This window comes from Acartia tonsa, chromosome 13 (assembly GCF_053477335.1).
Source record: "Acartia tonsa isolate MP-2025a chromosome 13, ASM5347733v1, whole genome shotgun sequence".
Taxonomy (NCBI): Eukaryota; Metazoa; Arthropoda; class Copepoda; order Calanoida; family Acartiidae; genus Acartia; species Acartia tonsa.
Window position 1 is genome coordinate 40,593,637 of NC_137272.1, and position 14,933 is coordinate 40,608,569.

Here is a 14,933-nt window from a genome sequence, read left to right on the forward strand (position 1 = left end):
TATGTGTTTATATGTGATGAGTTCATATTATAGAGTATACACAGATAGACTGATAATAGAATAATATTTATATGTGATGAGTTCATATTATAGAGTATACACAGATAGACTGATATTAGAATAATATTTATATGTGTTTATATGTGATGAGTTCATATTGTAGAGTATACACAGATAGACCAAACATATAAAATTTTCTATTTATAAGTGCTTATATAGTTCAAGATGTTATATAAATAAATTGATCAGAATTAATTACCTACGGATATTTCAAAAAATCTTCTAACTTGATATAAATAAGAATTTAAAATGCCTCCATTATTAAAATTTCAAATTGATTTCATTTTTGTCATGGAAAGATTTTTAGGGTGGTGTATCAGGGGGGATAGGCCCTAGTCAAGGGGGGTACAGGGGGTTAGACACCTGGAGTGTGTATCAACCCCCCACCCTCCCCCGTAGTTTTGCCAGGGGTTGGATACACCCCCTACACCACCATTCCATTCGCCTCTGATTGTATGTATTTTAAATTTTTGTATAAATTCAATCTACTTCCATTGTTTGAAAATTGTAAAGTATTACATTTATTTTCTCTTCTAAATGTGCGAATTTGTATATGCCAACATTCTTTACTTTAAGGTAATTCATTTTGCCTTAAATAGTAAATAATTATATAATTTTTTATATTCCATTTTCAAGGCGAAATCATTTTATAATTCAAATGTTTGAATAAGTCTATGCCAACATGCTCTACTTTATAGGAATTTAATCTGCCTCCGATGAATATCAATGAACTTCCCTCGCGGCTAGGAATAATGGCATCCTTGCATGTTAATATATGCTAATCTATCCACAGTCAATTTTATAGGCGGTGCAACCTTAAACCAACCCATTTATTAATATTTACTAAAAGCCATATCATCTTTAATTAATGACATATTTAAGTTACCTTTCTTTAATCTTTTTAATACTTGCGAAAACAAAGTAGTTTTACGTTTTGTGTAAGTGCGTGTCTATTTTATCATTGGTACCTCTTAAAAAGCTGGTTTTAGAGAATTAAAATCATAAGGAAAAAGTTGTAGATTCGTAGAAGTCTTAAGTATTTTGAAATTATTTTATTGGAATATTTTATCCCCTATTATAAGTATTCTAATTAATTTCAGTTTTTATTATTGCTAATTTGTAATATTGCCTGCATTGTATTAATGAATACTCAAACTCAACCACCCCCCCCCCCCTCCCATCAACTGCGTGACCTTTCGGTCTAATCATCATGTGATCAAGAAGAAGGAAAGAGCCCCGTAGGTTCAAGGCTGTATTATATCCAAGGTAGAGAAAATAAAATTGCCACATTTGTTCAACATTCAGTTTGACTGTCTCACATATTTATAGCATACATTATCCTATTATATAAAGTAGTAAGCTTTTTTTTGTCTGTAAAGAAGGATCTTCCTATCCGCTAAACCAATATGGTTCTCCTTTACAGTGAAGCTTTTCATAAGACCAGGGAAGATTTTAACACTATTTCTGCCCAACCTTAATGGCCCCTTAGAGGCCTCTAGGGGCGAAACCGCTAGTTAATACATAACTAGTAAATAAATTATTAAGTTGCTATGCTTTCTGTATTATGCCTAAATATTATAGACATCATCTTGAAAAGATTAAAATTTTTAAAAGCTTCTTTAGGCAATAAAAAGCCAGAAATATCTTTTTATCATGTAATGAAAGTAGAACCAAAGCTGTAACTCAGTAGAAGAACGTTATAAAGTTATTGCTAGAGCTGGATTCTAGTCGGTCGGACATGCACAATAGATCTTCTGTTTAAAATATGTTTTGATGTGTCTTATTTGGCCACCTTTGTTAATAACTTTGTATTGGTTTAAATCGCGCTATGAAAGTTTTGGTTGAGATTTAAATTCAATGAGGTCTACGACATTTAGCCCACTTGGAAATTTTCCTCTGGTAGATTTTTATGACAAATGTATAGCAATTATACACTCAGTCTATCATTTGTTGGCTTAAAATTTTAGTGATTATACAAAGAACCAAACTTTTAACCAATAATTTTCACCTCCAAAATGGGTAATTTTGTATTTTTTAAATGGAGTCGTTAAAAATTAAATTTCTTTTCAATTCTGAATTTAACTTTGCGGGTTTTTGTCCATTGATAATTGAATAAAAGTTTTTCCGATTTTATGGTTTTCCTTATTGTTCTAGTAGTTCTAGTAATCAAATGTTTAGGTTCTTAATTCAACTAGAACAAGTACGTTAATAAATAGCGCAACGATAACAAGACAGCTGTAACCAACAGCTGAATTATTTTGAAAATTTTTTCGTGATTTCAGCTGATATTTTTAAAACTTTTGGGGGCAACGCTTCTTTAGTAAAGGAGACCTTTTTTGTTTGTCCGCCAAAGAAATGGATGTAGAATATACGTGGATATTATGACAGGGTAAAAATTGTCGTCAATTTAGTTTGCTATATCCCCTGCCATTGGTCAATTCGATATTCGAATATTTGGTTTATGAAAAGGACAAACAGTTCTATCCATTCATTTTGTATGCCCCAAGAAAAATTTGTCTGTCTGGCTGTCAGAAAGAATAGTTATTTCTCGCATCGTATTATAAACGGTTTTCTGCGGATATAGAATGTACAATTATAAGATTAAAACCAGTTTTTTTTAGCCCCGAGGTGCCGAAGGCACGGGCTTCAAACTGGTTTTAATCTTATGATTGTACATTTTTATATTCGTAGAAAGCTTGATATAATACAATGCTAGACATAGTTTTTTCCTATGGATGAGAACTGGTTCCTATCCACCGGATTCGAATGAATACGAGAAAAATTATTTATCATCAGATTTAAAATTTTTGAAGAGACGGTGGATTTTTTTTGCGAATATTCATTATTTGTACACAAACAAGCATCTAATATATGATTTTTTTGGTATGTTAGACTGTCCGTCATCATACAAAATTAAAAATATTTCAACTTACAACAATAAATGTGAAAAGTTTCGTGACTTTTTCCTTCTATTTTATTGTTGATGTATGAACACTAAACTTCTGATCTATAATAGTTATTTCTCGCATCGTATTATAAACAGCTTTCCGCGGGTATAGAATGTACAATTATAAGATTTAGACCAGTTTTTTTAGCCCCAAGGTTCTCATCCATACGAAAAAAACTATGTCTAGCATCGTATTATATCAAGCTTTCTTCGAATTTAAAAATGTTCAATAAGATTAAAACCAGTTTTTTTAGCCCGTGCCTTTGGCACCTCGGGGCTAAAAAACTGGTTTTAATCTTGTAATTGTACATTCTATAACCGCGGAAAGCCGTTTATAATACGATGAATGAAATAACTATTCAACTTACAACAATAAATGTGAAAGGTTTTGTGATTTTTCCCTTCTAATTTATTGTTGATATATGAACACTAAACTAATTTTGTTTTTATTATTATCCAAGATGTTTTTTTCTTTGCTTCTTATGAATGTTGTCATCCTTGTTTTTTTAAGTAAGTTTATTTTGAAATACACTACAACTTATATTTTATCATTTTCATGAATTATTGAGTAAAAAGCTTTTATTAGGGTTAAAAAAAGCTTGACAGGGAATTTTTGATGGGCAAGTAGGTTGATTTTTCTTTATCGTTTCGAAACCAATTAATATCCGGTGGATAAAAGCAGTTTTCAGCCATACGGAAAAATTATGTCTAGCATCGTATTATATCCAGTTTTATACGAATATAAAAATTATAAGATTTCTTTGGCATGCGCCTTCGGCATTTCGTGGTAAAAAACTGTTTTAATCTTATAATTGTACTTTTATATCCGCGGAAAGCTGTTTAAAATACAATGAGTGTTCGTTTGTCCTTCCTTCTACTTTTTTAGCTTTGCTTTTTTTATCCTTGTTAATATTTGGTCTTTATTTTGTTAATTTTTGGTCTTTATTTCACAACCCAATTTGAGAGCAAAAGATTTTAGATACTTCTTAGATATATCCAAATCTATGTTAACTAATTGTCAACCAGTTAAAACTAGAAATACGTGGCTCAGTAATGAAATAGATATAAATAGAGAATCAAGGTTTATGTGCATGTGGAGATTATCCTATCTTCCCATGAACATAAGATACTTTGCTTTTAAATTATCTAACAATCTTCTTCATTTTAATGCAAATTTATCAAAATTTAGTGACACTAGTCCAGCATGTACACAATGTACAATTGCTTTAAATCTTCCCGCCCCTAGAGAAACTTCTTGTCATTTTTATCTTTATTGTTCATCAAATACAGAATTACTTTTAGAATATTTTAACAATTTTCTTTACCAATCTAATATGACATGGGTTGCAAATTTTGTTTTCTTGGGAGCACCGTCTAATATACCATTCTATAAAGCTATAATTATCAATACAGAAATTATTATTTCAGCTTGGTTTCTTTTTGAATGTAGAAATAAGAAAATTAAACCTGTATTGTCAATGTTAAAAGAGTTTTTAAAGAATTACAGATCAATATTTATGCGTTTTCCTAAATATCAGAATGCATATAATAAGTGGATAAGAGGATAAAAGAGTTGGTGTTATTACAGGGCCATTAAGAAAAACTGTTTTGTTAGTTTAGTATTTCTTTCTTAATATCTGTTAATATTTCTTTCAACTATGTATTTTTTCTAACTTAAACTTTCATTCTTTTTTTTTTTCAGTTCTAAGCTGACGGCTCAGTGTTAACAGAGAATCAGGATAATCATAGATCCTTGTGTTAATGAAAAAGTTGCCATTGCCCTCACTCAGACTAGACGTCAAAGAAGACGGAGCACATGAAAGAAACCAAATTTATTTTTATGTAGTAATTGTAAATGATTTACAATTTTATATGTTAGTAATATTTTTGTGATTTTATTTTTATAAACTGATTAAAAACCAATAAAATACGTAATAATAATAATAATAAATATTTTTCTTTTTTGGCCTTTGAAAATTGAACATCTACTTATACTTTCCAATTGCCCAATACTTGTATCTCTGTATGTAAATCAGAAAGAAAGGCCCTCAATGACGTTATAAAAATAAGGGATGAGGAGAGGAGGAGTGGGAAAGAAAACACATAAAAAAGAGATGGATAATCCCTCGTTTTTATGACGTAACTTGCTGATTTTTTTAGGGACTTTTTTCGTCTTCGTAAAATTCAAGTGAAAAGTTTCCTGGACAAGATCTTTCATTCTTTAGAAGAATATTGGGACTTTTAAAGACAATCAGAAACCTAACTTTTCCACCAATGAATTTTAAACTACAAAGAAGTAATTTATCGTCCATTGTCTTATCCCTTGATATCCCTGAAGAAAATGCAGCGCGTCTAAGAAAATCATAGGTCTTCATGTGATTGACATTTTGGTGTGCATACGATTCCGTAGAATTTACCAAGTTTAAATGGACAGCGGAAAGTGTTATATGTGACGTCATAAAATTACACCTATCATCCATCTCTTTTTTAGGAGCATTTTTATAAGCATGATTGATCACTGTGTTTAAATTCAACAAAAAAGTGATCTTTCTAAATAATCCTGTATACTAAAAAAGCAACGTGTAAGTGTGTCTTTTAATATCTCAAAAACTACATACCAATTGGTCTACCATTTATCTTTTTATTTGAGGTTTACATTTTTTTTCCAGTCGAAGCTTTCTACGGGCCACTAGTACTATGTCAGTTGCATGGCATCAAAGAAGAGTGCCTTGGTTTATGTACAGGCACAACATCATGAAAAAATGAACTTAAAATATGAAGTACACAAGACAATTGTATGGTTGGTGTTTCTTGGCTAGATTGGTTATAAATCATTACTAGCAGCTACACCCTTAGAGGCCTCTAGGGAGGATGGCGTTACCCTCCCCAAAATAGTTATAAACCTTCCCAGGACCTATGAGAAGCTACGCTGTAAAGAAACACAACATCAGTTTAGCGGTTAGCGAGATCCTAAGGTACAAACAGACAGACAAACAAACATCCTGTTACTTTTTTATAAGGATTTTTTAAGTACTTGATTATCAAGAGGATAAAACGAGAGATTCTATTGCTAAATTTAGTAATTGTATTTTATTGTCTAAATTGTATGGACATATGACATTTCATGTTGCAGCTTTTTAAACCTATTTTAGTATTTATATACAGAGGGGTTATTCTCAGGGATATAGGGAAAGATAAATAGAAGATAAATTAATATTTTTAAACCTATTTTAGTATTTATATATAGAGAGGTTATTCTCAGGGATACAGAGAGAGATAAATAGAAGATAAATTAATATTTTAAAACCTATTTTAGTTTTTATATAGAGCGGTCATTCTCAGGGAAAATTAAAAGAAATTTGACTGAACACAGTAATAGTGTCTGACTGATTATGACGTAACAAAAAAAATTAGCCAACGAGAGGCCGTTATTGACCAATGGTAAAATTTATAGTGGCCTCTCAATGGCTAATTTTTTTTGTTACTTCATAATCAGTCAGACACTATTACTGTGTTCAATTTGACTCTCCACTTTTGATAATAGTATTTTTAATTTATGGAGGGCGATTCCTGATGGTACAATATTCCCTCCCCCCCCCCCCCTCAACTTCTAGCGGGCAAAAGTAATACATTTTTACAATTGGCCCTACAGTGTTAGAGCCTCCCGCAAGCTACTGTGAAAATACGACGAAGCGCCCCTTAAGAGGCGTCGCCATGAAAGGGACTATACCCCATTTTTATTATTCATATTCTTTAATTCCTGAATTATTGTTGTTTAGGGTTAAAAAATATAAACATACATTTGATACCCAAATGCAGAAAAAGTATTCTGAAAAAAAAAATCATTCTTTATTGGACCACCCAACTCATAATTTCGCCTCCCCCCCCTACATCCCTCTTAAATTTAGATACTTAAAGAAGAAAAAAGCTTAATAGGAACTTAAAAATCACATAAAGTGCAACCTTAGGTTTTCATACAGATTTTTAAAAATGGAAAATGGGACACTTTTTGAAAGGTTAATTTCTCCTTTGGAGAATTAAGCTACCCTCCAGGAATGTAAAGGGATAAAACGATCTCTCAAAATAGTTATAAACCTATGAAATTCTTCAAAGTAAAGAAGAACCATATCAGTTCAGCGGTTCTGGAGATCCTTCGCTACTCACACAAAGGCAGATGGACCAACCGACATCTTGCTACGATAAAACAAACTCAGCATTTGTATATAACTAAAGAAAATTTTAATGATTTTTCGATTGAGATTCCAAACAATTAAAACTATCAAAGGTCGTCTTTTCAAAAACACTTTTTCAAATGGATTAATAATCTAAAAAAAAATTTTATTTGTGATATAAATTTTTATGTTTTTCCTCTTTTCTATAAAACCATCTTTATGATTTCCTTCAATAGTATAGTTTAGTTTTTAGATATAAAACAGGAGTAATTTACTAAAATATTAATTTTGTACGTTTTCAAGATTTAAGTATTCGCATGGTTTTAGGCTATTTTTCTACATTCCCTATCCTATCAATTTATGGTTTTATACCATACTCATCTTATAAATTGTGATTGTGATTGTCCAAACATTTCCACCAATAATCTTAATCTAAATATTTGGGCACCTTGTAACCCTCTCTTGCTGTCAGGGAAATGTCGAGTTCGAGTGTTGACTACAACAATGGTGCATACTAGAGACGTTAAAAATGTTGGATCATGAGAAGATAACGAACCAGCGGGTTTCGTCGTAGTTTGACAGAAGCTTTTCTCCTGTTTCTTTTTCCTAACCCTGCGGGGCAATTATTAGCATTTACCTTAACTAACCTTACCTAAACCCTATCAAAAGACACTGTGAAAAAAAAACAACGAAAACCGCTACTTAGTTTTCTTTCCATGATCTAAAATGTTACCTTCTGTTGCTATGTCATGTGCGTGACTATTCTTGCATTAGCTGGGTATCTGTCATTGTCGTTCATTTAGGTAAATTGACGCTATTTTAATCCATAGTTTGCGCGGATAACACACACACACACACACACACACAAATAATATACGATATATAAACAGAGTTTTTGCAAAACAGACACATCCTTTGTTAAATCCTTATATAAAAGTTACAGGATGTTCATGAGTTTTCCTGTCTGTATGTTTGGACCAAAGTATCTCGCTAACCGCTGAACCGATATGGTTGGTTATCCTTTACAATGTAGGTTGTCACAAGTCCATGGAAGGTTTACCACCTAAAAAATAATGACCCCCTTTCCCATTTTTTTTCAAAATAAAAAAATTCTGGTTGGGGGGAATTTACTTTGTATCTTATCATTTTACAATCCGTGGAAAGCTGTTTATAATACGATACAATACTAAATTCTAAATTTTTGCTTTTAATGAATAAAATTGTCCTTGCTTTTATCAGTTTTTGTAAAAACTCTTGCTTTACAAAATGCACTTTTGTACCACAAAAGTTTACGAGATCGGTGGAAGAGAAATTTATACGGTGCCATCTCAAAACAACAAATATTCACAATTAGCAAATTTAGATGTGCTGAAAATGGATTGCCTATTTCCAGCAGATAACTAATTATTGCAAACGCTATTTTCAGCTACTCCGGTCAAAGAGAAAAGCGATATCTATAATACAAAGTAGCTTGATGTCTGTCCGTCCGTCCGTCCGTCTGTCCGTCCGTCTGTCCGTCCGTCTGAAGCTTAAGATCTCGGTAACCATTGAACCGATTGGATTCTACTCTTCAGGGTATATATACCTATCGGTCCTGTGGTGATTTTAAGCTATTTTCTTGGGGGGTGGGACACCCCCAACCCCCCCAAAAATGAAAATTTACCTCCCCTACAACTAAAACTAAATTACAATACATCTAAATTTAGTTAGAAAATTGTCAATTTCAGCAGCCAATCAAAGTCTAGCATTCGTCAATGGTTTGTTTGAGTTCATAGCCATTCAGTCAACCGGTCGTTGATTTTTAAATTGTAAATTTCGCTGGTACCCCAAGTGTAATAACCACGTTATCTTATTTATAGGCTCAAAATCTTTGAGTTTTCTTTACAACTATTTACATTTTCTTATGCTCACAGTTTTCCACTATTCTACAAATTTGTCTGTATTATAAAAACAACAAAATTTATATGTGCTTTAAAAAGGGTTGGCTTTTTTAATACCAAAATCAGTTGATATTTACGTTTTTTCAGGGGCTCTATGCTAAAATTTGTATAAAGAATTATAATCAAGGGTTAAAGTACACAAAATAGCCATAAGCCTTCCTTAAATCTGTTTGAAAGCCTCACCATAAAGAAGAACCATAACGGTTCGGCAGTTAGCGAGATCCTTTACTACAGATACACTATAGGTATAAGTTTTTCTTTAAGAAGGATATATTTCATTTTTGATGAAAATATACTCTATAAATCGCTCTATTCTATATATCATACATGTACCATATATTCCAAATTCCGAATATGAAATTTTCAAAATTTTGTTTTCTATTAGGGCTCGGCAGCCGCGCGTAAGCCGCGTGTAAGCCTAAGTGAAATCAGAATATCATAACTTTAAAATTCAGCTGGATGTCTGAAATCTGTTCCAAAACAGACAATCCAGCTTTTCGAGAAAATTTTTATGCACACAAGCGGGTTTAAATTTGAGGCTTATGCCCGGCTGCCGAGCCCTTTTGTATCCGTCCATACGCCGAAACAGAAAGCCCCAATTGCAAACGAATACACTTATAGATTTATTATTGATTCAAAATTTGTAATAATTCGGTTTTAACATGATTTTTGAAATGATGATTCTCCAGACGATAACGCAAAATTTTAAAAGCATAGTATCTGTATAATTTCATATCCTGTCTATCATCCATATTGTGAAGATGACGTAATCGGTTATTTAGTGCCTTGGTTTAAAATAGTCTATATAAGTTGTAAAATATCTAAAAATGAATTAATTATTCATTTATTAGAATACACAAATAAATAGTATTTCTTAAATCAAAATATTTTTATTTATTCTAAATAATAGGTTTCGTGAATAAATACAATAGTGATAGGTTTCGTGATTATGTTTTTAAAATATTTAAAATCTTTTATAATAATAATAATTGATATATTATTAAAATTACTAATAACAAAATATCGGCTTGCATATACAAGAGAAAAGGTTATTGAAGTCTAAATTTAAATATGTTAAAAATATATGCTGTTACAATTATGGATATAATATATAATTGGATATTATGACAAGCGAAATGGATTTAGGCTTTTACTAAAAACGTATATATTAGTCAGTTTGTTCCTCCAGTAGAAGGGGAGGGGATGGTGTAAAAGGGTTGGACTTTTATATTAGCCAGCAGGAATAACATTTTATTAAAGTAGGCGAAAATCTGGTGCAATATCCAAGTAATTATAAATCGGAAGATGATTAAAGTCTCTCCACAGATTATGACGTCATACGATAAAATAACCAATGAGAGGCCAGCATAAATTTTACCTGAATTGGTAAATTACAGTGTTTACTGGCCTCCCATTGGCTATTCTATCGTATGACGTCATAATCTGTGGAGGGACTTTAATCATCTTCATTATTACAATTTGGTATCAGAAAAGCTGTTTCTTGAGAAGCTGTTGCTATTTGAATGAATAGTTATGGGCTTGTTCACCTCTTGCTGGGTCCTCTCCGTGGTGGGGGAGGGTTGTGGGGCCGTGCTCCGGGTCATCATCTCCGTCACCCTCTCCTTGATGTCCGTCCGTACCTACACACACAGATATCAGGGATATTAAGGGATAAGACAATGGAGGAACCTAGTAAAAGTGTCTGAATATGACGTAAAAAAAAATTAGCCAATGAGAGGCCAGTTTACACTGTAATTGACCAATTGTAAAATTTATAGTGGCCTCTCATTGGCTAATTTTTTTTGTAATAATCGATTTTATGAAGATGAGAGGCCACTATAAATTTTACAATTGGTCAATTACAGTGTATACTGGCCTCTCATTGGCTAATTGTTTTACGTCATAATCAGAGTCAGACACTTTTACTAGGTTCCAACAAAGGATGAATTGTTTACATCCCCCAATTATGATAAAAAAGATTACCCCTTGATTAATTGAAAAGTCTGGACATTTTAGTTTTAAACTAACCAATCAAAATTCATTAAAGATATCCAAAGTTTTTGAGCCAACAAATAAGATAACGTGGTTATAAAACTTTTGGTAACAGTGTTTGGCTGTTTATTACACTAGTCCCCAAAGTTTTATAATAACGTTTTCTGATTCATTGACTTAACAACTTTGTTGATGTTAGTTAATTTTGATTGGTTGATTCATTAAGTTGAGTGATCAAATGTTTCAGAAGGGTTAATATGTGTATCATCATTGTTATATTCCTTAGGTTCCCTGGATGTTTTTGTAATTAAATGCAGTTCTAACACTTCCTAATACCATTCTAAAACCTAAAGTAACAGAATGTCTTTCTGTTTGTCTGCCTGTATACATGATAATACATGTCTTATATAGGTCTAGGGAAGGTTTTATGGTGCTAACCCATACTTTACACCCCTAAAAAATTTCAATTTTTAAAGATTTATTTTGTAAAATAAAAATGAAATAAATTACCTTAGTATTTGCTAAAATGCTGTAGGCCAGAATATAAATTCCCATGGAGGCATTCAGAATTACAGTTATGTATTGCTGCGCTACTGAATACGGCAGGAATCCTAGATAGATAGATAGATAGATAGATAGATAGATAGATAGATAGATAGATAGATAGATAGATAGATAGATAGATAGATAGATAGATAGATAGATAGATAGATAGATAGATAGATAGATAGATGGATAGATAGATAGATAGATAGATAGATAGATAGATAGATAGATAGATAGATAGATAGATAGATAGATAGATAGATAGATAGATAGATAGATAGATAGATAGATAGAAAGATAGATAGATAGATAGATAGATAGATAGATAGATAGATAGATAGATAGATAGATAGATAGATAGATAGATAGATAGATAGATAGATAGATAGATAGATAGATAGATAGATAGATAGATAGATAGATAGATAGATAGATAGATAGATAGATAGATAGATAGATAGATGGATAGATAGATAGATAGATAGATAGATAGATAGATAGATAGATAGATAGATAGATAGATAGATAGATAGATAGATAGATAGATAGATAGATAGATAGATAGATAGATAGATAGATAGATAGATAGATAGATAGATAGATAGATAGATAGATAGATGGATAGATAGATAGATAGATAGATAGATAGATAGATAGATAGATAGATAGATAGATAGATAGATAGATAGATAGATAGATGGATAGATAGATAGATAGATAGATAGATAGAAAGATAGATAGATAGATAGATAGATAGATAGATAGATAGATAGATAGATAGATAGATAGATAGATAGATAGATAGATAGATAGATAGATAGATAGATAGATAGATAGATAGATAGATAGATAGATAGATAGATAGATAGATAGATAGATAGATGGATAGATAGATAGATAGATAGATAGATAGATAGATAGATAGATAGATAGATAGATAGATAGATAGATAGATAGATAGATGGATAGATAGATAGATAGATAGATAGATAGATAGAAAGATAGATAGATAGATAGATAGATAGATAGATAGATAGATAGATAGATAGATAGATAGATAGATAGATAGATAGATAGATAGATAGATAGATAGATAGATAGATAGATAGATAGATAGATAGATAGATAGATAGATAGATAGATAGATGGATAGATAGATAGATAGATAGATAGATAGAAAGATAGATAGATAGATAGATAGATAGATAGATAGATAGATAGATAGATAGATAGATAGATAGATAGATAGATAGATAGATAGATAGATAGATAGATAGATAGATAGATAGATAGATAGATAGATAGATAGATAGATAGATAGATGGATAGATAGATAGATAGATAGATAGATAGAAAGATAGATAGATAGATAGATAGATAGATAGATAGATAGATAGATAGATAGATAGATAGATAGATAGATAGATAAACCAAGGAGAAGGGAGATAAGAATTGTATTTCTAAATGTTGATATTATTAACTGTACCTATAGTCCATGTTAATCCAAGGAGAAGGGAGATAAGAATTGTATTTCTAAATGTTGATATTATTAACTATACCTATAGTCCATGTTAATCCAAGAAGAAGGGAGATTAGAATTGTATTTCTAAATGTTGATATTATTAACTTTACCTATAGTCCATGTTAATCCAAGGAGAAGGGAGATAAGAATTGTATTTCTAAATGTTGATATTATTAACTATACCTATAGTCCATGTTAATCCAAGAAGAAGGGAGATTAGAATTGTATTTCTAAATGTTGATATTATTAACTATACCTATAGTCCATGTTAATCCAAGAAGAAGGGAGATAAGAATTGTATTTCTAAATGTTGATATTATTAACTTTACCTATAGTCCATGTTAATCCAAGGAGAAGGGAGATAAGAATTGTATTTCTAAATGTTGATATTATTAACTTTACCTATAGTCCATGTTAATCCAAGGAGAAGGGAAATAAGAATTGTATTTCTAAATGTTGATATTATTCTTTGCTTGCTCTTCTGCTCCCTGAAGTTAAACATCATTTTCAGCGATTTATAGATTGGACAATGGATCGAAAATTGCTTCATTTAGTTGTCTTGGACTTCGACATGGGTATCAGAACAAAATCTTTTCTTATTTTGGCCAATCTATAAGCTTTGGGTACTAGAGCAGACGAAAGCTAGCGCTCTTAATTGACCATTGCCCTGTTCCTTTATCCAAACAGTAATAGGTAAATAGTTGTTAGACAAAGTCTCCAACCAACTCTATTTATTTGAATTAGATAGATGTAGTTGTATTTCCTGTTTAAAGATTTATATTTCTAAAAATCACAAAAACTTTTTTATTGTGTATACAAGGTGAAGTAAAATTTTGAAAAAACCTTAAATAACCTAAACTGTCCTAAAAAAAGCATCAAAATATGTTATAAAAGTTTGTTTTGGTTGTTGTTCACCATCAGTTGAAGGCTTGATTGACGATTTGACTTAAAACATGTGTAAAAACCATGAGTTTGGGGAAAAAGAAAAGTAAATATTCAAACCTGAAAAAAACATCGCGCGATTTATATCAATAAAAAATGGAAAATTACCTCCTTCTGCCAGCCTTATCTGCAACTCTGACCGCCAGGATAGTGATACCAATATTAAACGCTACAACTAATCCTAAAATTTTAGATATTACATAAGGGATTTTACGGGATAGAATAAAGGACGATAAATAGGTGAAAACCTTAAGAAAAACTTTCTTAATTTTGGGTATCATTCCAGATTGGATTTATTATTACTTGGACCTTACACCAGATTATCATGTACTCTAATAAATTGAAACTTGCAGCTCGCTAATATAACCCTTACCTCCACCCTCCCACTTTACCCAATCCACTCCACTTCTACTGGATGGACGAAATGACCAGAAAATAATGTCTTTGATAAGATAATAAGCTATACTGAATAGTTGTTGATCGTATTATAGACAGCTTTTTGCGGTGTAACAATAATATTCTTGGTATATTAATTTTATGATTTTGATTCGTGGAAAATTGTACGAGACATAATTTTTCAGTATGGCCCAGAACCGGTTCTAATCCAGCGAAAATGAATCGTTTTTTTAGCTATACTAGACTACATCTTACCAACTGGAACAAGGACAGCAATAATTGCATAGCTGTGCAGCCAACAACTATTTACTGTATTCTCACTATCTCTAAAATATTAAAATAGATTAGATAAATTATAAATAAACAAGGATGACAACATCCATAAGTAGTGAAGCACAAAAATATCATAGATTGAC

At 31.3% G+C, this 14,933-nt stretch overlaps 1 protein-coding gene across 3 annotated transcripts in view; it reads right to left on the reverse strand.

The window, feature by feature from the left end:
- Positions 1-10,082: 10,082 nt before the first annotated feature.
- LOC145304258 (adhesion G protein-coupled receptor L4-like) overlaps positions 10,083-14,933 on the reverse strand; it is an 80,099-nt gene continuing 75,248 nt past the window's right edge. For all 3 annotated transcript variants that reach the window (XM_080146106.1, XM_080146104.1, XM_080146105.1), the window contains 5 exons: positions 14,773-14,843; positions 14,230-14,302; positions 13,582-13,667; positions 11,622-11,722; positions 10,083-10,759 (listed from right to left, as the gene is read on the reverse strand). In XM_080146106.1, coding sequence (XP_080002232.1) covers positions 10,592-10,759; positions 11,622-11,722; positions 13,582-13,667; positions 14,230-14,302; positions 14,773-14,843 — 499 coding nt within the window. In that variant the 3' untranslated portion in view covers positions 10,083-10,591. The remainder of the gene's footprint in view (positions 10,760-11,621; positions 11,723-13,581; positions 13,668-14,229; positions 14,303-14,772; positions 14,844-14,933) is intronic.